Raw genomic sequence first — 26,108 nt, 5'->3', positions numbered from 1 at the left:
TATGTTTCCTGCATTTCTGAAATGTTTTTGTTTTTTTCTTGCAGTTGGGCTTCTTCAAACGATCTGACCCTTACGGCACTGCCATGGAGAAAGCGGAACTCAAACCGCAGGCTGCCTCTGAGGCCTAAAAGACCACCAAAGCTACCAAAACCACAGTACCTGGCCATATGATTGCAACGGAGAATTGTGGTGGAATATGTAGAGTGGATTTAAAAAAAGGAAAAGAAAAAAAAAAAGCAGTTGAAGAGTTACAAGAAAGAAAGACTACTGGAACTCCACTGTGCTGCACTAGAGGAAGACAAAACTCCAAAGATCTCCAAGCCAAATGAATGTTTTCTTTTTCTATTTTTAATTTATGTCTTTTTTGCTGGCAGGGTTGGACTGTTATCAAATGGAACTTGTGTCAATGCATAAGGCTAACATTGGACTGTACAACAAAAAAATGACTGCAGAAGAAATGCAGGCTACCGTCAACCTGCAGATGCAGGAAGATGGGTTTAATTTTATGGATTCTTGGTATGGATCATTTTGTTATTTCCCTGTAACTGCCTTATATTGGTGCTAATGATACGATATGATTGCTGCCTCTGACAGGATATGGCCACATGTTGTTTGTGGCATCTAGGAGCTGTGAATTATGCTGCCTGCTGAGGCCTGAAAGTATTCTTCTGATATCTCCTAAACACATTTAATTGACAAAAATTTAGAAAACTGTTTATCTGCCTTTAGTAAAGGCAACATTACATCGACAAATATTTAACAACAAAACCTGTTTTAAAGCTCAGATTTCATAGCTAATTGTAATTCAATTCCTTTGCTAAAATTTAAGTAATTTTAAATCCCAACTAGTCAGAGGTGCTGATTCTTGCCCAGTGCATGCTGGGATATGCTCCACCACTCCACAACTCCGGAAATTTTAAAAAACATGCATAGATGGACATTTCTCACCCGTCCATGGAACTGATCTCTCTCTGCCTCAGGTCGGTGGACAGTGCCGGGTTAAGTTGTTTTTGCACTCAAAGGAAATCTACTGATATTATTCCAAAGACGCCAAAGACTGACTGACCTTCCTTTGAGTTCTGAATTTGACTCCTACTGATCACTTTGTTTAAATCCTGTATGTTTGAGTCGAGAGTTACCAATGCTGGCAATGTCATTGTTGTGTAGTCGACTGGGATGGGACTGGAACCACCACAGACCTGTGAAACCTCATGTAAGGCCTGAAGCAGTGTGGTGCTTCTGTCAAAATGCAGTGTTCTCAAGATTTATTTTTATTTTTAATGTCATTACTCCTGCTTTGTTTGGATTGGGTTCATTCAAGATGGAAGCCTAAATGAAGCAAATTGTGCTTACGGTGGAGGAAATAAGCATATAATGATATATTTTTTTTAAACTGAAGACATGACAATCAGCAATCCTGTAGCCTTGACAGTAGGCTGAAGGCAGAATGATTCTTTTTCAGCATAAAATGTGTGTTGCTGTGAGATACTGTATTTTTCTATTCTTTTTTTCTCTTTTTTGTGTAAACGCTGCCCATGCTTAAAATGAGAAGTAGCTGAAGCCATCCCACACCCAAAGGCTGCAGGGACGCAACGTTAAAATGCCTCGTGTTGGTTTCTTTTGACATGTGCATAAGTTTAATGTGTCCTTAATGTAAATACTTAGTGCTTGTTGGTTACCGTTCCAGTTGTGTGTGTTTACATGTATACATGCAAGATTTCATGAATACATGCATTTGTGTGGATGGTATATTTATGAATGTTTGTTTTTGTCTTATTACCTTTCCCACTGCCTAGTCCTTTTTATGCCAATCACATCAGTAGCTTGAGATAATTGAGCTTAATCAGTTCTGCATTACTTTTAAAATTGATAGCATAAATACCTCTAACAAAGGGATGACAGCTAGGCACTGGGAACTACATGTTGTTTGGAAGTGCAATATTTATATTCACTCGTTTTAATATTACAGTGCTTTCTTTTGATTTATGTTTTGTTTGTGATTGATTTGTGATAAATCAGACCTTTACGTGCGAAGGTATGTGATGAACATGTAGCCAAATCCTTTGTTGGTGGTTCACTTGCTTTCTCTCACTAAGCATTATTTCAGGTGTGAAAGTTTTTGTTTTTCAAGGATTTTTCCCACTTCAGATGTACTCACCACTGCAGGACCTTTCTGATCTCACTTTTTGTAGCATAGATTTTCATAAAAATACAAGCACATTTCTGGTATGCTGAAATAGTTTGGTGATGTATGTGCTCTGGTGTTGCACCTGTCCAAACAGCATCATCCTAACCGTCTGCAATGCATTTGTTTGCTTCATTAAATTCTCTTCATAAATCCCCTCGTAGTTGATAGTTACAATTTTCCAGATATTCCTCAAAATCTGCGTTTGAAAAATTACTTTTATCCTAAAATGTAGTCAGTAGACTTTTTTTTTTTTTTTTTTTTTTTAAATGAAACACAGAAAATCATTATTTATAATGATGGGATCATTTTACTTCTTCCTCCTCAGTTACATCAGGAGAAAGCACTGGTTTCTTCATTTTGTTATTTACATGTCTTAGCCAATTTCCACTCTCCAGGACTTTCAAAAAGGTGTTGTAAATATTAATAAGATGGAGAATTGTGAATATCCTCACCCCATATTGGGGAGACCCTTTTATGTCAGGTGGAATGGGGGCTCTTTGAAGGTCAATTTTTACCTGTTACGGTTTGTACTTTAAATAAAATGATTCCTTTTTAAACATTTTTGTACTGTCATTAAATACACATTAGTGGGAAAATAATTTATTTAGAAAATAATATACGAAATTATGCATGTCAGTTAGTGCCAAACATGATCTGATACAATATTTTTAATGCGAAAACACTTGTGCTGTGCACTGACCTAAAGTGGTTAATTGTGGCACAGATCTGGAGAATGTGTTCTTATGGCAGTTTTGTGGAACCAACAATGTGATTCTTCCACAGACAGCAGTATAAAAAAAACTTCACAAAATGAATTTTGACACCAAAGACAAGAATACTTCACTGTACATCATGTTGTAACATTGCCTTTTGAAGGGATCACTTGAAATGCTTAGACACCAGTGTGACATAAGGCTTTCTGAATAACCACAAGTCCTGTCAACACAGAGTCAGGGCCACTGGAGCTCATTTCTGTGTACAGAGCCCATTTTCATTGTCAATGTTTTGCTGTGCAGAATGCTTCTCCAGTAATGTCCAAACTCCTTAAGTAACAATCAATTTCCATGGGGTGCTACATCTCCAAAGGTCCAGTTCCCACCTCTAATTGAGATGAGTTTGGAGGTTTTATTCCGTTATACAGAGTTCATTTTTCGGCTGTGATTTTGCTTCAGTTTCACAGTCCTTGCATATTTTCAGGCATATGTTCTAGCAATCGATTGTTCTCGATAGCTGCGTCAGCTTGCGCTGGTTGTCAATCACCTTCAGGTTTTGGATATAGTGCCGGATGTTTGTGGAAGTCCGCAGAGGAAGGGCATGATCTGAATCTGGAAAAGATTAAAATTATGCCAGAGTCTGCATACGTTTACGTTCTTGTACAAAAATCAAGGTTAAACTGAACCTTCTATAGATCTTAGGAAGAAAATACTAAAACCTGCCAAATGGCATTAGAGATGTGGCTTACATGTAGACAAGCGAGTAGCAGCGCCTTCCAGAAACATACGATCTGCCAGGCCTCTCTGTGGAGATGAAGCCACTGCAGAGGGGAAATAAAACATTATCTTACCTGATGTATGCACAAACCTGCATCATATGTGTTTACTCCAACATGCATGTGAATTACTTCCAACTTTTCCTGAATGCATACAGTCTCAAAGATATGAAGTCAGGGGGGCCGATCATTTTGCTGCCAAACTATCACTTACCATAAGGTTGGCTTCTGCATCCTCGAACGATTTTCACTGTTTTGGCAAGCATTCGCTACGACAAGGTGAGAAAAGGAAACTCTTCAAGTCAGTCTCTTACTTAGGATATGATTTGTAAGGAAATAATTACATAACAACATTTGAGAATAACATTTCCATACCATTTTCTCAAAATTGACCAGTTTGTCTACGTAGTTTGCGTTTCCCTCATGGATAAATGTCATGTCTAGATGTAGGAAGGGACAGAAGCAATTAGTATCCTAATAATATAACCAAACTTTTCAGTGGATTTGCGATTTATTGACTGCTGGTGTCTGTTACCTTTCAGCAGCAGAGGCATGAAGGGAATGTAAGGAGGACTGAGTTTAGCTATAGCCAGTCTGTACGCCCTGTGGTTGCGTGAAGGGTCCTAACAGAATGAGCGAGCATAGCACAATCAGACCATTAGAAACCTTAAAGAAAATATATTGTTTAGGACATTTATAAAACTTATTCAAAGCTGAGCACATAGTATAATTTACCATGAGTCTCTCGAGAGAACAGTAAATCCTTTTTGTCTTGCTGGGTATTCTCTGTAACAGACAAGCCAAACATTGCAAAGTCAATTTTAAAGTATTTGTTTAGTGAGTGTGGCAGAACATTTATTATTATCATCACTGTTGCCTCAAGGGGGCTCTCACCTCCCAGGTCTTGTAAAGCCTCTGAATTGCACTGTTGCTTAAGCCAAACATCACAGCAAAGAATGAATTTAGATTCTTCTGCTCCTTTAATCTGTGATGGAGAGGACACATGACTGTAAATAAAGTGCAGTCCTTGAAGTGATGCTGGATGTCAAAGTTTAAGATGGGGGGACAAAAGTAAGTACAAAGGTCCTGCCCGGATACTCACAGTGACAATACCTGTATGATTACAATATATGTATTAAGCAGGATATTAATGTTTACTTTATCAATTTCTTTTTTTGGTATAAGACCATGCTAACTCTTCTAAACGTATACTATATACAAAAAAACGTATTGGGCCGGACCTCAGTGAATTTTAAAAAATGAGTTGGCCTGGATCTTTTAGTTTCAAAGAACAAAAATCTTAATGCTTCTGCTAACTAAGACATTTTGCACAATTCAGTGGTTCAAATGTTGTGGGAACAGTCTGGTGAAAACCTGTTTCTGTTCCTGCATGACTGTGCTCCACTGCACAAAGCAATGTGCAGCCGGTGCACGTATTTCACAGGTTTCTCTGTGAACCATAAATGCCAAACATTTGCACCAAACCATCTGAGATTTCAATCAATAAGTCTAAACTATGAGCTGCTGACTGGTAAAGTAGATGCACCTATGATATGAATCTGAAAGTCGTAGGTGATTTCCTTGTTGTGTCATTACTCACTCTGACATTGACTTTGAGGCTGAGGTCACTGAGATTTGAACTTCTTCGAGATTTATAGTAGGTGCACCTATGGCATGAATTTCAAAATCCTACGTTGCCTCATTCTTGAGTTATCACATCCACAAACTTGACTGTCCACGCCACCCACCCAGTGGAGTGACGACAACACCTCATCAGCCTTTTAGGGCCGGGTAAAAAGTCACGACATGCATGAGGTCAGTAGGTTTCACTGTTGAGATCCTTATTTGTTCAATGGCCAAACTGATGGACTAGCCAACCTGCTTTGGCTTAATGTACAGTTTATGCAATTAATTCTTACACTGAAGCAATCTTGATAAACTTCTTGAGCAGCATAGCACGTTTCACAAGGTCTTCGCATAGGCACAGCTCAGTCAGTACCCAGTGCTGCACCTCATTAAAGCGACGCACAAACCGCTCCAGGTTAGCAGTGATGGCTCCAGGGAATTTGTGGCGCCCAAAGATGTAGTAGACAAGCTCCACCTGCCGAGACACAGACAATGAGTCACAACCACTGACATAATTTAAACACACCGTGAAATAAGCAGACAGGAAGTCTTTTACAGGTATCTTTTGTTTCTTCAGAAATGTGAGGCATGCAGGAAATGACACAAATAATCTGATGGCAAAGATGATACTGGTAGATAAAAGGTGGTAAAGTCTGAGAGTCATGCAAAGTTCTTTGTTGCATGAATGCTACTTTGAGCTTTGGTTATGTATGTCAGTGAGCAAATTAACAACTGTAGAGGCCATGAGATACAAAACACAAATACAAAGAGAAATACACAACATTAAATGCAACAAAAACAACAATTCAGAGAAAAAAATAAACAAATGCAGAACGTTTCAGAACATGTATAAAGAATGTACAACAGGCAAAGACACTGTTGAGAAACAAAAAGGCTTCAAAAAGAAAAAGGAAATGCTGTTATAGGTTCCCTCGCCACTAAAACAGTCTTCTCCTTCCTGCATGGTTCTTTCTTCTTTCTCACTCCCGTCAGGCTGTGTTTGCTCAAAGGGGGTTACCAGATCATTGTGTATCTCTCTCTAATGTTGTAGGGCTTTTATCTTACAATATAAAGTACATAGAAATAACAATTTTGTAAAATATGCTATATAAATCAAATTCATCGCAATTAAAAGTTAATTACTAGTTAATACTCTAGTGTTCTGAAGCAGTTTTGAAGCAGTCGATTGGTAAAATCAAATGAAACATCAATCATAGCCGCCGAGTTACCTCGTGCATGGCAGTGAACAACTCCCAGTCATAATTGGTGAGCTCACTGGCAATGTCTTTAGAAGACATCTGTTCAAGGACGTCAGTGGTTCCTTGCTCTGGACCCTGCTGCTCCTTTAGAGGTGTCTGACAGAGAGAGGGAGACGGCGCAGTGAGAGAGAATGAAAATCATCAGGAACAATGTTGTTGAGGTGAACATTTAATGACTCGCCTTATGGTTGGGGATGCTGCTTTGAACAAAACCATAATATGAAAAACCATAATAAACAACAAACATATTTAGAATATATCCGGTGAGTTAAATCCCCTCCTCATTTTCTATGAAATATAACAGGATAATATTAATCGTTACTAGTTCATGCCCATGCTACAGTACTTTATGATGAAACTCAGCTGTGGGATGAAAATGACATGATGCTTTTATTAGGTGTTGCAGGTACATAAATGCATAATATAGGTTGTTTTAGGTTTGGCTGCTAGGTAGTTGCTATGAAACATAATGATATTGTGTATGATTCAGCTTTTGTGGCTATAAATGAGATGTTACTGTTACAAATTAAAATGACAGGATGTTTTCATAGGTGCTGTACGTGCATAAATGCAGAAAACAGATCCTTTTAGCCTGTCGATAGTTGGTTGCTAGGCAACATCATAATATCTGATATAGATAACAACCAGCAGCAATATCTGATGTAGATAAAGGACATAGGATGTACCTGTCTTCCAAGTCTGGTTGCTCAACTCCTGATTGTGTAGGAGGAGTTGGTGGACAGACAGACAACGAGTTCATGTATTTTAATAAGTGTGTTTTAATAAACTAAATACACCAAAAAACGATAAAGAAGTTATGGAAGAAAACAAATCCTCACCAGTTGTTCCATTTCGCTGATTGTGCAGATGAACAGTCTCTCGTTGAGTCCCAGGGCGGTGTAGACTGCAGTAGCATCCAGCTTTAGCTGAGCTCTTTCTGTGCGCAGTCATAGGAAACAGAGTAATTTTCACCGTAATAAAAAAAAGGAGAGCATTTGAAATTCTGAGAACACAGCATAGGTTTGATGACAAACAGAATTACTCATCTGTTGGTACATTAGTCTAGCAATCTACGAAAAACTGATTATTTTAATGAAAAATAAGTGTTGATTCTAGAAAACAAAACAAAAACATATGACTAATGCCTCCCACCTCCTGTGGAGTTCATTTTGATGAGGACATGATCTTCTCCAGTTTTTCCTAATGCTGACATTATCTCCTGTACAGATGTATTCACCGGCAGCATCAGAGTGAGAGGTTTGTTGTCTGGCCTGTAGATCTCATACAACACTAAATCAGAAGAGGACAGAAAATAAAATGTCACATCATGCTAATTTGGTGATTAATTTAAAGACTAATGGCGCCCGTTAAAGTTACTGGATACTGAGATCGTCGTCCTTTATTGACATATTGTGTGATACACACGTCACAAGCACTGATTCTAAACCCTTTTCCCAACATCTGTCATCATGGGCATTCACGTGTTCATTTAAACTAACTCTAACCTGGATATGGACTTCAGCTTAGCATTTAAAACATTTTTGACTAGTTTTACTATTCCATACTGATATTTAATGCATATAGTGACCAAGTTTATATTCATTATGTTTAGTGAACATTAAACATGAAAATCTAGCAAAACTGTTTATACTGTTTAGCTATATTTTAGACACAAATTTAACCAGGTTTGATTTTGAAGTTGTTGGTAAAGATAGGTGTAAAAGTTTATTGTGTATGATTTGCCATCAATTTCAGTCGTTTCCTTTCTTCATTTCTTTAAATATCCCCCACTAGACTTCTATCCTTATTTTGGGAATTTGATTTTCTTGATTATTGCCAGCTGTAGTGTTTGAGCTTTACTCACCTTTATCATGTGCTCTGATTGGTTGTACCCTCCCCACTGACTCCTCAAAGTTTGAAAACCAGTCAAACTGGTGGTTCTGCCGATAATATAAAAAGCGACTCAGTGACACATAAGAGACATTAAACTTTCTAATGGCAGTAGAAAGACATTTCATCAAACAGTTTTCTCCTTAAAATTGATTTCTGATATAACACTCTGTCACACTTTTCCGCAAACATCCCAAGGGGTTTAAGCTCCAGTAGGACTTGTAGTATAAAGAAAAACTTTAGGCATTTTGGCCTTTAGCGTCTGTCAGGGTTACTAAAAGTATACTGCAGACACAAGTTTAAATAGAACGCATTTTAAGTAGAGAGTTTAAGTAGAAAAGACAAGCTGTGATATATGCCTGGTATACATATGCACCAATCCACTCAAATGTGTATTTTTGGGGAGGAAATTTTATTTTTAATAGAAAATTATTCAGCATATATATTCACCAATGGATACGTATGTCAGATCCCACCAAGGATTGACTGGTCATATGCTCATGAGCCCCCCCTCAAAACAAATTAAATATGTCATGGCTGTGTGCAGGCAGGCAGGGATGGAGGACCCAAATGCAGACTCGAAAAGGGCAGATGTGAGCTTTAACAGCTTTACTGCTGGACACAAACTGAACTAAACCGAGCGATACAAACATAAGCTAAACCGGTAAGGGAGACAGAACACACAGCTTGGTGAGGGTACGATGTGACGATGAGTAGTCGCAGACACGGACACTAAATACACACACTCGGTAACAAGGAAGTGGTGCACAGGAGGGAGACACACCTGAGTCTAATAGCCCAAGACGAGACAAGGGAAGCAAGACAGAATACACTAACCTGAGACACGGACCTTCAAAGTAAATCAGGAAACACACAGACAGAACTTACAGACACAGACTCTGACACACGATACTGATATGGTACATCAGGAACATAAGGACAGGGATGACTAGACAGGAAAGGCGGGACCACGGCAGGTACAGAGACACCGACCAGACACTAAACAGAGGGAGCACTGAGTACAGGGACCAGAGACATGAGGAGCACAGGAACCAAAACCTAAGAACTAGAAATACAAAACCGAAATCACACCGTAATATACAGGAACCAAGATGAAACCAAAGACTAATAAAAAATAACAATACAAAATCCAAAACACTTGGTCACTGACCCAGGACCGTGACAAAATATGGTAAAGGATTGAGAACTGGTTTAAAACCACAGAAAGCATACTATTAAAAAAGTGCTCTAATATGATCCAGTTAAGGAACACCTTAAGGAGTTACAAATGCTACTGTAAGAGAATTTTCTTGGGCATGATATCTCTGAAAAATGGGTTGTTCCTCATACTACAAGTGTTGCTGGAGCTTCAGCCTCTCAAGACATCTGCTCTTCTCCATGCACCTTTGAAGTAGGTGAAGTTGTGCCAGAAACCTGCACATTGTTTCCACACACTTTTGAGCAAAGTCAATAACTTACCCTGCTCAGTGACTGATAGCCATTCTCCGACCTGAAAAAGTATAGAAGAATTAAAAAGTGTTAAATAGTATGCCAAGAATATCTATGACTTGTGAATTGTTAAGAAATATGAAACGATATCAGATAGTACGTACACTTTTGTCCTCCTCCTTTCTCTGAAGTCCTTCAGCACATTGAACAGTTGTGAATTCGCTGCCATGTCTTTCTTTAATCTCTGTTTCAACCCCAACATTAAAATAAAAAGATTGATGACAAAAACATACTGACACAGAAATCACACAGTGATATGTCTAAAAATTTAATTTATGACTTTGAGCCTAAAATCTCACCTCCAGAAAGTCCAAGGCAATGGGGTCTTCTTTCAGGTGAAGGCCAAACAGTGCCACCCACTGGCCAACTAACTTTACTACTTTCTGCTTAATGTTGAGAACATAGGCAGTCTTCTCCTGCTCTGAGCCCTCAGCAAGCTGTGCCTGGTAAGTGCAATGTTGGTTAAGGGTATAACACATAAGACCTTAATTACAAAATAAAAACAATATTAACTATGACAATTTATTCTTGTAATAAAATGCACTGATAATTCCATTATATTACAAACATACAGTATAATACAGCTTCGTCTGACTATAATAATTCTCATAAACAACACTAGCTTATACTGTCAGTGCTCATCACTGTTGTCAGTATAACTGACACTGCAGGATATTGGTGTTGTAGTGCATGACAGAGCTGGCTGGAGGGCATGAAGACTTTGTGGGTGAGCAGGAAGTCACTCACACAACAATCTGCAGGGACACAATCATCACCACAATACAGTGATTACAACAGGACTGACTTGGTCTGAACATTTTATTTTTCAACAACAGAAAACAGGTATCTGTAATCTCAACAGTGTCACCTAGAGCATCATTTCCATTAGACTCCAACTTTATTGTTTCCAGTAGGTGTTCCAAGATTTTCTCAGGTGTTCCTGACATAACTGTGTACCTGCAAAAAGCAAGACAGAAAAGAAAGAATACCTTTCAAAACCTTGTGTTTGCCTTACATTGGTCCACATACTTGCACAACTATTTCTGTAAAATAAAGCAATAAATTAATTATAAAGTATTTGTTGTGTAAATGTTGACTTATCTCCTCAAAAAGAAGAAGCACAAAAAGTCTCTTGACGTAATCATTGCATAGTTTGTCTAGCAGACTGTGTTTACAACACTTTGAAGTTCTTAGCTGTATATCACAGCCGCGTAGACAATAGCGCTCTGTCTGTTTCAGATCATAGCTTTACTGTGTTTGCTTAAAACACTTCACCTTCCAGCACATCTCTAAGTTCCACACCCCTCTTTCGCTCATGATGCTTTTACATGACACTACCTCATGTTATTAACTTTTGTGTACTCTCTCCCATACTTTGTTATGCTCTCCTTTTTTCTCTATTCTTTCCCTGTTTCTGTTAAAACTGAGCTATTCCTCTCCATAATCACCAAGTGCTTGCTCATAGGGGATCGTCTGATTGCTGGGTTTTCTCTCCAACATCAAAGGATCTCTACAATGCAATATAAAGTGCCTTGAACTGTTTTGAAATGATTGCTTTAATAATAAAATTCAATTCAAAACTGAATTTGAGGGCATAAAAAAGGACTCAATGTTCAGAGAATAAATATTCTTTTCAATTGTGTAGATTTACAAGTAGCAAGAAGAAACTTGGAAAGTGGTTTAAACGTAATCTATATAAGAGTCCTGCATCAACTTAATTGACCTTCAAGTTTGATAAAGTGGTTCAAGACTGATAACAAGTCACTCAGAAAGGCAGGGTTAAAGTCCACCTGTTATATGAGTGTTAGGTAGTGCTCCATTAATAAACGGTTAGCCACATCTTAAAAAAAGATGTATGTAATCATCACTTATTGTCAGTGGCAGTGTTTGTATTAGAGTCATGCATTATCAGCCCACACTGATCATAAACCTACTTGTAAATTAATTGCAGTATTTTATAGAAGTTAGTAGGTCAGAGTCGCTTACTTGCTGCTGTTCCCTGCTCCTCCTTGTTCGGTCGAGTCTGCACTCTTTTCCAACACCAGCACAGTCTTCCCGTGCTCTTCCAGTCGCACTGTATTAGCCTCCACGTCCTGAAGGACAGAGAAGGATGACAATCAGTTTGAAAAGATATTTGAAAATCTGTGTGACTCTCACATCTCTTAAATTGTCACACGGGGCTACATGTGTTCAGTAAACACCCGATGTCTGACAGACAACTTGTGGTGATAAACATGCAGTAAGAGGAAATCCAACGAACCTTGAGGATCCTTATGAAGTCCTGTTTATCAACACGAAGGAAATGGCAATTGTCCTCTCGCAAGATGATGGTGGCGGCTCGAGGTTGCTCATTTAGCAAAGCTAGTTGCCCAAAATCCTCACCTTCATGTAGAGTAGTCACCAGACCCTATATGCACACAATACTCTGAGCTATTGCAGTTGCAAAGTGTTTTATTAGAGACAGTTAGTGAGTTTTATTAATTTGGAACCACTGGCTTTACCTTCCCATGCGTGATCACATTTACAGAGCCTTTCCAGATGATGTACCAAGAGGTTCCTTTATCCCCTTGACTGAACACTATATTAAAAAACAGGCAGAAAGAAACCACATCAGTCAGTCATATATCTTTCTAACCATTACAACTCCTAGAAGATTGCACCTTGAGAGAACCTTCCTTAAAAATGACTAAATATGGATTTAACATTAAAGAAATGGGTAGGATTGAAGACAAAAAAGACCTGATGACCTTCTTACCCACAGTAAACAAAGAAATTAATTATAACATTAGACGGTCTGAATAGTCTTAATCTTACTTTCTGGAAACAATGAATGTTTCACAGAAAAAGATGGTATTTTCTGTGCATAAGAACAGTATTATAGTGTGATTCAGCAACACAATGAAGCTGTGTAAACTCACAGACTGTTCCAGCTTTGGCATGTGATTCAAAGACCAGCACTGCTGCCAGCTCCTTACGCACCTACAGGCACAGTAGGACAAGAACAGGCACAAGCGCACTGATACCTTCTGCTATCATTGTTGTAAATGAGTTTTTCTTGATTTTCACTTTCATATTTCCAGTTTATTTTTAACATTTCTTTCATGTAGCATAAAATACTCTCTTAAAAATGGATAAAATATATCAGATAAAATCCATGGTTAACTATCATGAAAACTTGATAACAGTTCACATAAAAAAATCAATATGTAGAGCCTTTAAAAATGTTAGGGGAATTTATAGAGACTGACTGAAGAGGAGAGATGTGCGGCAGCCTTGACATGGAGCAGCTCCTCGTAGATAACCTCCAAGTCCTCGGGACTCCTCTGACTGGGGCTGTAAAAAAAGGAAAGAAGAAGAACATAATAAGCCAAACAAACAAAACACTCTAACTTTGCTAGCACCTTGAATTTGTTGTAGGAAGCTTTCTGGCAATACAGGTTATCTTGAGATAATGCTTATGTAACAACTAAATAAACTGACCATTTACGTAGAATCATAGTGAGCAGAGCATCAGGACCAAGCTGAGACAGCAGAGACAGAGCTTCCTGTAGTTCATCCTCTGAATCCTTCTCATTCGATATGTGGTTAAGTCCAAACTGGGAGTCTTGGAAGCGGTAGAACTGTGTGTCCTTGTCGAGGAAATTCAACTCATGTTTCACTTTGATTGAGACAAAACACAGAAGAGAAAATAAAACCCTTTGAATAAATTGCAAGAATGCGGTGAGACAACTCCAACACACACGTTGCTTTAGAAACAACAACAAGGCCGATGAGTAAGTTTTTAGATAAGTTTTATGCCGGTCATTTATAAAACTTTAGATAAATGGAAATAAATGCAAATGCTTTCTGAGTGAGTTCCTTCATTTGACGATGAAGCATTTCTGTCCTGATTGGAGTGGTCTCTTCCAGGAAGACAGTGTCTCATCCAAAGAGCTTAAGTGGTTAGTGAACACTTGACTGAGTGAAATAACAATGCAAAACAAATGCCATGGTAGACTAGGTCACCAGATTTCAAGATACTCGACCATGTCTGGGACATTTTTAAGTGCTGCCAAAAGCATTATCATCAGAATACATGAAAAGTAATTTGTTTGGACATTATTCCACATTCATCTACAGTTTACAAGAAGCCCTAAATTCACCCAACACATGACAAGTATCCTTCCTTTATTTTTCATCAAAAGACAAAATTCTTCAAAACTTAGCTCTTCAGCTCTTACCATGGAGAAGTATTCCCTCATCCACTAAGACCTGCCATATTCCCACTGCCTGACTTCTTGATTGGAGGCCTTCATTTTGGGTCATCAGCCAATCAACAAGGTCCTTACCGGAGCAACATTGCCTATGAGAGAAATTTGCATGTAATTTAGAGACACTGGTACTTTTAATCATGAACTAAATCACATCGCCAGAATAGGTACCTGTATGTTTTGAGGTGATGCTTTCTATCTCGGATCAGACCAGGGTTCTTCTCAATCATGACACTATATACTGATCTGGCTGCCTTCACCACGCGATCTGAGAGAAACTTGATAAACATGAAAAGATCGATAAGGGTGTTGTGTTTTTTATAAACACAATTTCGGCCAGTTTTTGGGATGGCGAAAGGCCGAAGTCAGCAAAAGAAACAAGTGTTTGTGAAAGTGAGAAAGACAATTTTCCCCTCAGTGCTGAACAAAGTTGTGTGTGGAGACTTCTGTAGGTGTTGAAGTGTAATGGAGTGTTTGTGGGGGTTGCATAGGTGCATAGGTGTTAAAGATGCAAACTTAAAGGCTCTGAAACTTCACTGACTTTCCAGCTTCTGACTCTGCCTAGCACAGAGCAACAACAAACTGTCTGACAACTCTCAACTAGTTTCCTTTTAACCTGCTTTGATGTTCCCACCACTCATTCTCAACACACACACACACACACACACACACACACACACACACACACACACACACACACACACACACACACACAGAGTCCTGTTTTCATATCTTAGTGGGGACATCCCATTGACATAATGCTTTCCTTAGCCGCTTACCCCAACCCTAACCATCAAAAATGAATGGCTGAACCTAACCATAACCTAATTGTAACTCTGACACTAAAACCACATTTTGAATCTCAAAAATGCCTTCAAACTCATGGGGACAGGCATTTTGTCCCCATAAGGGCTGTTATGGGGACAAACAGACCACACACGCACACACAAACACAAACACACACACAGACACACACACACACACCATAACATAATGGGTTGCATTAACCTAGACCATAACTTTAACCTAAACTCAAATCTTCAAATTTAGTGAGATTATGGGGGCTTTCTTTTTGTCCCTATAGTCCCAACAATATTGGTAATACAAATACACATAGCTGCACATAACACACTCAGGTCAGGTTTAAACACACAAAGATCTGCCAGCCACTCATGCAGAAGCAAAGCTTACGTAACAAGAATGTGCTTTGTTTGTGGCTGAAATTCAGCTCTCCAATTTTAGACATTCTCAAGCTTTATGCTCTGTATTTTGCACATAAAAGAATTGATTTAAACTGCCACCCAACAATATTTACTGTCTCAATGACTGACAGTCGCACAAACTTTAATTTTGCGCCTCCCTGGTTGACTCCCACCCAGATACCTCCCACAGGTCTTGTGATTACACGCTTGACACAGGCTGTTGCCTATTTGTGCTGCGGATTTTCCCCTAGACACTGTTGTTTGTCTAAGGTGGTGACCTGGAGATTCACACAAAATCCAACATGGATTACTTCCTATATTCTTTTCTTAAGCAATTCAAAGAGGCCAGGAACAGAAACTACTTTCTGTTTCCTGCAGGGAATTCATTCAGGATGTAAAACCACCTGCTGTTTGACTTATCTGCTGACATCATGCCTCAATGACTCCAACACAGCCATTGGTTTTCCCTATTTAAACTGGGCCATAACACATCCTTGGTAAATCCAAGTTCACACAAAGTTGTTAATTCTAATTTAAAAATGCAATTAACAGCTGCGGGCACAGTGTACACTTTAACCTATCGCCCTGACACTGGCCTCTTCCCAGACCTGACATCAGGAGAGTAAATGTGTCCTGAGGCCTCTGCTGTGCCCTGCTGAAGTTAGTGTGTCGTGAGGTCACTTGTATTCCCAGAGGCCCATTTTCCCCTGGGGCTCCTGCAGTCACATTCTCATGCCTGTCAACTCCCAAACTTATTTTCTTGATGAGGCGACTTTCCATTACCTAACTCATTCCTTACAAAAACAATATCAAAAGCCATACATCACTATGAGCCCCTCTCACTCACACTCCCACACAGCTAAACCTGAGAGCCATGTGAAGATTCAGAAAATAGAGTAACTTGTTTCATTAAATATTTTCTATTTCTGTAATTCACTCGGTTACTGACTATATGTTGTTGAGTCTGCTTCCTAAACTAGGCAGTCTAATCCCATTATCTGAGAACTACAACACACATGTAACTGTTTCTCATGAGTGAAATTAAAGAGCAAACATTTTTCCCACAGGTGTGCCAGTCAATGACACAGAGTACAACACACACTCAGCCTGTGCGTAGCAACTGGCAGTGATGTATATGCCATCTATAACCGTTGGACAGGCGGCCATAATATATTCATGACAGGGCACTATTCTGTTTTTTAGGTCATTTTAAAGTCAGGAACCTATATTATTAGGTGATTTATGACTGAATATGTAAAGTATAACACTCACGTGATCAATACTGGATTATACTCAAATTGTCAAGGAAATGATTTTCATCTGTGATCCTAAATTACTACAGCCAATTTTTGCAGGGCCAGGCAAAGAACAGCTGTTCTACAGCTTGTACAGTTTACTCAAACATGCCAGATGCTTGAGAGAAGCTTGTAATAGTCTTTATCACAGCTCAATTGGATTATCTTTTCTCTGTCTTATCCTTTTTTACTTAAATCTGATTGTGACTAAAACCATTAGCCATGCTCTTTTAAAATGTTTAATTTCATGCCTTTGTCTCATTCAGTGGAATATTGATGAGTGCAGCTATCACTGCACGTCTCCTTTGTAGGCGAGACATTTCTCTACTTTCTCTTTGACCTCAGTGGGCTGTGTTGTGTGAGAAGCAGCTAGAGAGGAACACAGAGTGAGTTGACAAGCAGCTTCATCTTTAGGCTGACTTTTACCCCTCTCTTTCTCTGTGAGAAAAAACAACAACCCCACACTTCTTCAGCAAACATATACACCACAAACATGGGTAAAAACAAACAGCTAAAAAAAGCTTTTCATAGATTATAGACAATAATAGTGGCCTTAAACACTTATGTGTGGAGTGCTATCATCAACTACTGACTTTTAGAATTGGGAGCCAACATTTGCTAAGCAACAATAACAAAAAACCCCCAATGAGGTTAGCAACACATGCCTCCTGCAGGCTCAGTTGCTCTGTCCTCCCTCTGTGTCTTTACAAACCCAAAAATATTCACAGGGTTGATTATTTAGGAGTTGAAAGATGCACTATTTGTGCTTCTTTCTACCTTTTCTGTTACAGGGACACCACTGAACCTAAACAGAAGTCACTTTCCCTGTCAATTCTTCTTATCAGGGTTTTAAAGGTTCACTACTTGGCATGCTGTTGAAGAAGCTGAGATAAAGCAGCATGAGGGGCCTGGACTGAGTTAGGTAGGACTCAGGAGAGTGGGGAGGGTCGATTTATTGTGGGCCTTGGAGTGCTCTTTAGACTCCTTAGGACTGCTTGCCCCTGCAAGGAATGTGTTTTTTAAAAACTCGGTTGAGTAGTAATGCAGGATATTATAACAACAAAAGAACGAGTTCAGCAGTTTGAGAGGATGCAAGCTCTGCAACTCTGAATTATACTGGAGGTCAGTAAAACTGCCACCAGTGCAGTGAAACCTGTCAAAGGGTAACTAGAGTTTCATCAGCTAATTAGTGACAACCGACAATAGATCTCACATGTGCTTAAATTATCTTTCAGGAAGGGGGTGAAGGTGTTTACACTCTGCTTTAAATCTTACTTCTGTTCTCACATTGTGGGTCTGCTTATGGCCAGAGTAGAGTTTCAAAGCACCACTGAGAACACTGAAATGCTGTTAAATGCTAGCATACATACCTGCTTCATAGTGTCCTTTGAATTCAGAGCCTCTGGCAGTGGAGTCTGGGAGAAACAGAAAGACATACTTTATCCCCAGTGAACCATTTCTCCATATCTAAAACCTCTAAAATAAAGAAAATAAATTGCTTGGGAACAGCATTCCACAGGAACTAGCTGGACTGGTTGTTGATGGCAATCTTGTTGTAGCTAGGCTGAAAAAAATACAACCAAGCTGGACCGTCGACATGGAACGAAAAATTGTTTTCTTTTCTTTGGTATGAAGGTCACTACAGATGCATTATCTCAACCTGTGATGTGCCATTGTCTCCAACATGGTGTGGGTGGTTGTAAAGTGTGTGTAATGAAGTGGGAGGAAAGAGTATTTAGACCTCGGCAACAGAAGGTACATGGTTTAATTCTTTGAATTTCATTAAAGCAAATATTTGCTTTAAACTACAGACTATCCTTTCATATAAAAAGTAACTGAAAAACCTGAACAGTTAAAGATTAATACTGAAGCAGCAGCCACAAGTAGATAATATTAATGTTTTTTCATTACACTCTTGAAATGCTCACTTAAAAGAGTCAAATCATTGCTATCTCTAACATCCTACCATGTAAAAATATTCAACATTCCCACGTTTGTACTTTGGCCCAAGTCAGACTTCCCCTTTGTTGCTTAGATTTTATGTTTTTATGACCATCTTGTAGCTGGTGTTGTCTGTCTGTATTCCCAAGGTAATTGGTTTCAGTGTAACTAATTGAAAATATAAAGGACACACTACGTTTCAACTTGCCTCACAGTTCTAATAATATACTAGTGTCACTCTAATACAAATCTCACTCTTTCGACTGAATTGATGGATTGTAAGAGTTGTAACAATACAAAAAAAGGTATATATGCAGAGTAATCACGTGACATAGAAGACATGTAAACAAACAGTAGCTGATGTGACCCTTCACATCGTTGACAGATATCTGTTTCTCCGCTGCTACTGCAGACAGACTTTGTGGTATGTTTTACTTGGCCTGCTGTACAGGCAGCTACATCATGTGATATTAGCCGGAATGGCTGATTACCATTCTTTAAAACTGAATAATAAAAAACTCATCAGGTCACACAGCAAGTCTGGAGATCTTAAAGAAACATTAAAACTGGACCATAATTTAGCTTTTAACCCAATTGCCACTGAATGGCAGTAACTCCATAAAACCGTATGCATAGCATAGCTAATTTATGAGCCAATCAAAACAAATGTGCCTCGTAAGTTAAAAACATGTGGAGAACATTTCAATATCTGTTAGACAGACACACTTAGGAACCCTTATGTATGTGAGGTATTTTTTCTGCATTGTGTCCATGTGTCAGCACTGGTGTGCAGGAGCAAGAAGTCCAGGAGGGATGCTGCAAATGATGACAGCAAAATGAGCTCTTATCTGCCTCATGTGCTCAGAGAAAGAATTAGCTTAACCTTCAGGGCTTATTACTAACAACACACGACAATGAATAGAAAGATTGGATATCATTCTACTGCCAAACAACTAAACAGGTTTGAGTAAAACCAAATACAACATACAGGCTTGCTTACCTGTTACAGAGTGAGATTCCACTAATGTGCTGGTATGGCACAAATAATATTTGAAAAGACAATCATGCACATAATGTGAAATCATGCATTTGTCAATTTTGCATTTAGGGTGATTTAGCATGTTTGCAACACGGTCATGTAGCTTGTCACTGGCTCTGTAAGTTCTGTAATTTGTCAGCTGTAAGATATCCCTTGGGTTTTATCCAGTTCAGTGATTCTTCTGACATTCAAAAAAAGATTGATATTTTTATCCTTCTACATTAATTAAGCAGTTTGGGTGTCGTGCATCATAGTGTTAAGGTAAAAAAAAAAATCCAAAGCAATCAGTTGCTGTTCATGCAGAACTTTTAACTAGTTCACGGAAGTATGACATTGATATTTGGCTGGTAAAAGCAGGCAGTTTGGGACACAGTCTCTGCACGTTGTCTTTGGCCTCCTGATACTTACAAATCAGGTAAATTTAGAAGACTTTCAGCACTGTTATGTGTCTTCCTGTGACCTGGAAACTAAAACCTCCCTCGTTTTGCATTCTTCTACAAACTCTTCTGTAAACTGAGCAAGGGTGTTTCAGGGAACGTGAACAATAAACAATGCACTATTTTTAACCCGAGGTAAATAATAATAATGAAATATGCTTTGTTACCTTCCTGTGTCACCACAGCCAACTGCTACAACAACAGAGGAACCTGCTTCAGTCTACTTGGAAGTGTTCCTGAATATCTACAAAATGCAGAGACTCCAGCTGATTTACATAGTTGAGGTTGAGCTAATTTTATTAATTCTGTATATGACTAAAACAGCTGCTTAAATTGGATGACATTCCATCTATTTTCCCGGAATCAACTGATGATAGGTTTTCAAAAACTAAGACAGTGGCAAGAAATGTCACCACAGTCAGCCACAACCAAAAGACACGGGCTCACACTCCTTGGTCTGTTTAATAGCCCAAACATCAACATTAATAACAATGAAAACAAGCTATCAAAATAATTCAGAGGGAATTTTGAAAAGTTAGACTCGCGAAAATGCTGATGTCAATTAATTTGCTCTAACTAACTAATTTGTAGGCTTGTTAGCTGCAATTGTTTCTGCTGTGGTTTTCTATACTGAGGCTAGTACACAGAGAAAGTACAGCTGGGAAAACTAGTAAATAGAGCAGTAAAGGCAGCATAGTGACATCAAATAAACAGAGAAATGCCACAAAACTGTTCTGTACTCAGTTACATGTGCTGTTCACACAACCACACATTTTGCTCCCAGATCTTCAGAAATGTTCTGTCACGTTCCTATTTCAGCACAAAATCTCGAAGCTCACTTGTAACGTAAAGGATACTTTTAGGGCCTTTTAGGCAATATGTGTCAGTCATTTAAGAGATACCAATTTGCATATCAAATTATGATTACAGTCTTTTACAAGCGCAGTAGCTCTACCAGCAGTGATTTCATATGAACTAAAGCAAGAAAGCAAATTACATCTTGGAAGCCCTATTTGGTGCCAACACCTCGAATTTAAAAGCTTTTCATTTTAATTTAGTTTTTCTTAATGAACGTTAAGCCTTTAAGTCGTGTTACTTTGGAAATGAACGGGTCAATACAAAAAGACAGTGGATTATGATGCCATCATAGTCATCATTCTCATCTCTTCTTATCCGCATATTGTGACACCATGCAGTAAAAGCAATTCTTGCTTATGTTCCATGAAATATTCCGCAGTCGTTTCGCTTAAGTAAATGTATAAATATTAAAGAGGCATACCCAGCTGATGCCCCGTATTGTCTGTTTTTCCACCGAGCAGCGGTCCGGGAACACTTGGTAATTGTGAGTCCGAAAGAGATGCATCTTGTTTCAGATCAAAACAACCGACAAACAAGTTTCCCAGTCAGAAGATCTGCAGCTCGGCAGCTCTACACATTATTCACGGCACAGTAGTCTGGATAGCCCTGTCTCACACTCATTACTGCACAGCGGCGACTCAACACAGCGACAGTGTGAACTCATAACTCCGCATTTTGTCTTCCTAGTAATTCCAGGCAGGTCCTGCATCAAACTCAGATCTTGCTGCCTCATTGAGGTCGAGTCGTGTACTGTTCAGCCATCCCTCGCGACACAGGCGCACTGTTGCTGCGTTGCGTGTGTGCGCACTTTGGCTTTTCACAAGGAACTGCATCAGAGAGACTGCCTCTTCTGGCAGTTTTACCACCTAATTATAAACGGTGTTTGACTTACTTAGCTTGACCTCGTGTGTGTGCATGTGGAACCTTAACATTTTGTCCTTCTGTTAAAAGACGTCAGCGAGTAGACAAATATGATGTGTATATTTCAACTCAAACTCACTCTTGAAGGCTAGAGATGAAATTTTCAAAGATGTCAGACCTTACTCAAACAAGTCTTAGTCAAACAAGTAACTTGCAAAAAATGTGCACCCTTTCTGTAAAATAACTGGCTTATTTGTTACAAATTTGCATCATTTATTGGCTGAACTATGGCAAAAAATAAAAATGGGTGAATCCATACAAACATTGGGGTCAGGGGTATTAAAGGAGGTATAATGTTCTATGCAGGTACTATATAATCAAGATTGTTTAGTACAGTAGTTCAGGAAAACACATAAGCTGCAGCACGTTGTATAGACCACACACTTATCAGGTCGTCCAGCTGCCTGGCTCAACTGGGTCTGCATGTGGAGATAAACTACTTCAAGGGCAGAAAGTAATTTAGGTTTGAGGACAACACTTAATGCGTTTAAGCAGTTCTAGTTCACAGGTGTTTGTCCTTTGGTGTTAAAGTGTTATGTACCCATTAAAGCTTTATGAAATCATAAAATTCATAACAGGTGTTCAGTTTTGAATGGATTTTTCAATATTTCTTTCTGTGATTCAAGCCTTACACCTGTAGTTCTCACTTTTGCCTTTTTTTGTGTTCGTTTATAGATGCAGGTGACTTACTTCCCCCAACTCTGGTGTACGCCGCCTTGTTGGAAAACTGTTGCTTCTGACATAGTTCTCCATCAAGAAAATAGCTCGAACAGAATCTGTGTGAAGAAAAAAAACAGCATGATAATTTGATTGTTTAACAGTCGAGAAAGAAAAATGGGAAGGTAGTGTTTCCCCTTTTCAGTTAATAGCAAAACACACAGATATAAATTTGCGATGTCTTAAATAAGGACAAGGAGACCCTTTTAAATACTTAATTTCCCATGTTCTGTTATAACAGGATCATGTCTGTGTGCTGCAGGCTGGAAAGGTTATGCAAGAATTGTTTAAATCCCAGCTATTGTTCTAGTGCAGGGCAGCCCTTCCTGTACTGACCTCATTGTCTGAGTCACTTTGCCAAACCTTTCCACAACACACACACTGACCAGAACATCCATGTTTTCCATGCTTGGCTGCAATGTGAGCCGTGTGTGTTCAAACCGCCTCTTTTGTATGTTTTTATTAAAAGCCCAGCACCTGTTGCTGACCTTTACCGTAGACATTACTGCTTCCATCTTGGAACCTTGTTACATAATCGTGTGGTGAGTGAACGGTGGCTCTTGGAGCCTACAGAACTTTCTTTGTTTTGAATCTGCGTATAACAGAATTCATTTGTTGCGAATGTTCAGAAAAAAGAATGATTTCTTACCACGTTTAGACCTCCTTCGAGTCATGACAACACTCCAGTCACAACGGTCTCAAAATCCAATCTTAAAAGTAGCCAAGCAATCAAACCCAACCAAACAGAAAGTACCGCTGAAGTTTAGTCGATAAATTTTGTGTTCTCTGACTAAACTGAGTGTTTCTCTGTGTCTTGAAAATGCCTCACAGGGGCTCTCTGATGCCACATAAAGAATGTTCCCAACCAAGGAATCCAGTTTTCCTTCTTATGACCTCCTGCGGGAATTTTTAAACACAATAGTTTAGCTGATAAGGAAGAGCATATTGCTACAGTCTGGTTGATAGCATCTGAAAAAGTGACTGTCTTGATTGTCTTCTGTAAATAGCAGCACATTACTGGGAAAAACATTCTTTCAGGGGATTGATGTTTTGCACCAAATATCAAAAGACCTAAGCTACACTTAGACTATGATCAGCTTTCACCCTGAAAACCCTAAAAATTCAGCAGTGGTGACTGCTTTCTGGCCCTGGGATTGAAATCAAATCTTATTAACTCGTTTGCAGATTTAGGTGACCTTGTTTTAGCTTCAGAGAATATAACCAGCAAAAAGCTCCAAGTTTCAAGGTAAGCTGAATTTAGACTGTTGACACCTTGAACTCTTATGGACCCAGGTCTGCATTGCCTAACGACTGATATCACATTCCAGGCTGGCACTTTGAAAATAAATGCTGCCCCCTATTGAGGATGCACATGCCCTGCAAAGCAATTCACAAGGTATTTAGAAATTAAGCAACTTGGTGATCAGTTTCTTATAAAGAATGCTCAAAATGAAACAAAAAACCCGCAAGCATTAGTTATAGAATGTTATAGACTTAATTTTATTACACCATTAAACTATAATGGATTGCTTTATGTGCAGTGCTTCTCTCTGTGTTTCTGTCTCTAAAGTTGTATTTATTTGTGTGCGTGTGTTTCTATTTAGATCCTTCGGGAATGGGAGTGGGATTTCCTGCAACACACCCATGGAATGTACTTTGCCAGTAGTCTTTGTTGTGACTGTCTAGTGTCTCTCCATACACACACACACACACATATACACCTAAACACACACATGTGCGTGCACATACACACATTTTCCTTCCTTTATCCAAGCCAGTTAGCAGTGACAGGGAAATACGTATTTGATCTGTTTGACCTTATGGTCTATTGAGGGCTGAAGCAGAAAGCAGAGCACACATGAGCAAAGATATTAAAGCAGTTGGAGACAATATTTCTGCACCCACAACAACACTTTCACATTTGTCAACCACGTTCTTTCACTTCTAATCCCCGCTGTGCAGTCACATGTTGACATTTACATTACCGATTTAGTTTTAAATACTAAAAAGTAACAAACAAGTTAAATATATTATTTGGAGAAAACTAGAAGTGGAATACCTGTGATGGAAAATTGCCTTTATATATTGAAATTATTCTTAAAACCTTGTCAGACAAATCAGCAGGGGATTTGTAAAGCACAAGATATTATGATTAAAATAGACATATAATATTCATGAATTAGCACTACGAACCAAATGATCGGCCACAATTCTATACAATCCTTTGCTCTGCAATCAGTAACTCACCAGTGTCGCAGTCTTATAAGATTCTTCAGTTTGATTACTTCAGTGCTTTAATTCGTCTGCTTTCCTTTTCTAGCCTTCGCTTCTATCATATGTCTCTCAGTCAGGGTACTTTATGTGAGTTACGGGGAGTGCTACTGGACACAGCTTCCTGTGTCTTTCTGATTGGTCCTGAAAAGAGTGCCCGGGGGCATGGGCTTAGTACAGCACTGATACATGGCAATGTATGTGAGAATATGAAGACAGAATTTGAATCTAAGCAATGTGACTTGCAGTTCATCAGAACTAGGTTATGTGGTTTTCTTGTTTGACAGTCTCAATTGTAGACGAGCTACAGTCAACCACAGGAAATATATGAGGCTCAGCTTCTGAGAAAAAAATTCAGTGCTCTTTACTATACATCATTATCACTGTTCCATTCATAGTCAGATTTTAAATAAATTATGTTTTTCCATGGGAAAACTGCTCCATGCCTGCCACTGTCAGCCAGGAGCCATGATTTACTTTGAATGTAGTCTTTGGTGTCTTTATTCTTTTCTGTGTGCAGCTGCTTTAACACATGTCCATTTGTGCAGGAAAATACTTTGATATATTTGTCTGACCTTATGACCACATAAACATTTGACATTTTTGCTCATAAACTTCTAATGCATTAAACAGAAGAAAAGAGACAAACTAAAAATTCATCTCAGGTCAGTTAGTGATTTTTGTGTTTCCAAAATTCAAATGTATGAACAGCACTACAACACTATATAAGTTATAGGGATTTTAGATGCTTACATTCTTATTTATCAAAAGTAGCTCTGATCAAGCATCATGCTGCAGCATGACAAAAACCTTCAACATAAAAGTTTCTTCAGAGACCTGATCAAGTAGGTCTGAAGTTATGATACTTCTTCTCCTTCTTCTTTCAGGAGCTACCTTCAGGGGTCACCACAGCGATTATCTTCCCCTATCCCTAGCATTCTCTTCTGTTACCCCAGCCCCCTGTATGCCCCTTTTCAGTACACCCATTAACCTTCTCTGCAGTCTTCCTCTTTTCCTCCTACTTAGCAGCTCCATATTCAAATATCCCTATTCCTCCTCTGCACATGTCCAACCCATCTCAGCCTTACTTCCCTAACTTTGTCCACAAACTGTTGAACCTGAGCTCTGCACCCTCCAGCTTGGCCTCCTGTCTTTTTGTTAGTGCCAAGGGCTCCAAACAATACATCATTGCAGGTCTCACTGTCATCTTGTAAAC

The 26,108-nt window shown here is 39.0% G+C and overlaps 2 protein-coding genes across 4 annotated transcripts in view; one reads left to right on the top strand and one right to left on the bottom strand.

The window, feature by feature from the left end:
• Positions 1-3,077, top strand: part of itga5 (integrin, alpha 5 (fibronectin receptor, alpha polypeptide)) — a 33,328-nt gene extending 30,251 nt beyond the window's left edge. Inside the window, exon 30 of the mRNA XM_005448439.4 lies at positions 45-3,077. Coding sequence (XP_005448496.1) covers positions 45-128 — 84 coding nt within the window. The 3' untranslated portion in view covers positions 129-3,077. The remainder of the gene's footprint in view (positions 1-44) is intronic.
• On the bottom strand, positions 2,773-25,004 carry rapgef3 (Rap guanine nucleotide exchange factor (GEF) 3). 3 transcript variants are annotated; one of them, XM_005448441.4, is made up of 28 exons: positions 24,869-25,004; positions 22,595-22,680; positions 18,079-18,123; positions 14,383-14,489; positions 14,182-14,303; positions 13,442-13,619; positions 13,210-13,294; positions 12,880-12,940; positions 12,463-12,539; positions 12,222-12,368; positions 11,948-12,054; positions 10,830-10,918; positions 10,638-10,716; positions 10,261-10,411; positions 10,066-10,145; positions 9,932-9,962; positions 8,427-8,502; positions 7,715-7,852; positions 7,402-7,499; positions 6,533-6,658; positions 5,597-5,778; positions 4,572-4,662; positions 4,413-4,463; positions 4,213-4,300; positions 4,053-4,117; positions 3,892-3,946; positions 3,651-3,722; positions 2,773-3,513 (listed from the first exon to the last, which is right to left on the bottom strand). In XM_005448441.4, exons 2-28 carry the CDS (start codon positions 22,655-22,657, stop codon positions 3,395-3,397), a joined length of 2,583 nt encoding a protein of 860 aa, XP_005448498.1. In that variant the 5' UTR covers positions 22,658-22,680; positions 24,869-25,004; the 3' UTR covers positions 2,773-3,394. The 3 variants fall into 3 exon arrangements, with proteins under 3 accessions (XP_005448498.1, XP_025757427.1, XP_005448497.1); XM_025901642.1 differs by lacking the exon at positions 24,869-25,004 and adding an exon at positions 23,271-23,414; XM_005448440.4 differs by lacking the exons at positions 22,595-22,680; positions 24,869-25,004 and adding an exon at positions 21,405-21,833.
• Positions 25,005-26,108: the final 1,104 nt, after the last annotated feature.

The sequence above is a fragment of the Oreochromis niloticus genome, linkage group LG20 (assembly GCF_001858045.2).
Source record: "Oreochromis niloticus isolate F11D_XX linkage group LG20, O_niloticus_UMD_NMBU, whole genome shotgun sequence".
Lineage (NCBI taxonomy): Eukaryota > Metazoa > Chordata > Actinopteri > Cichliformes > Cichlidae > Oreochromis > Oreochromis niloticus.
This window is presented reverse-complemented; position numbering and strand designations above follow the sequence as displayed.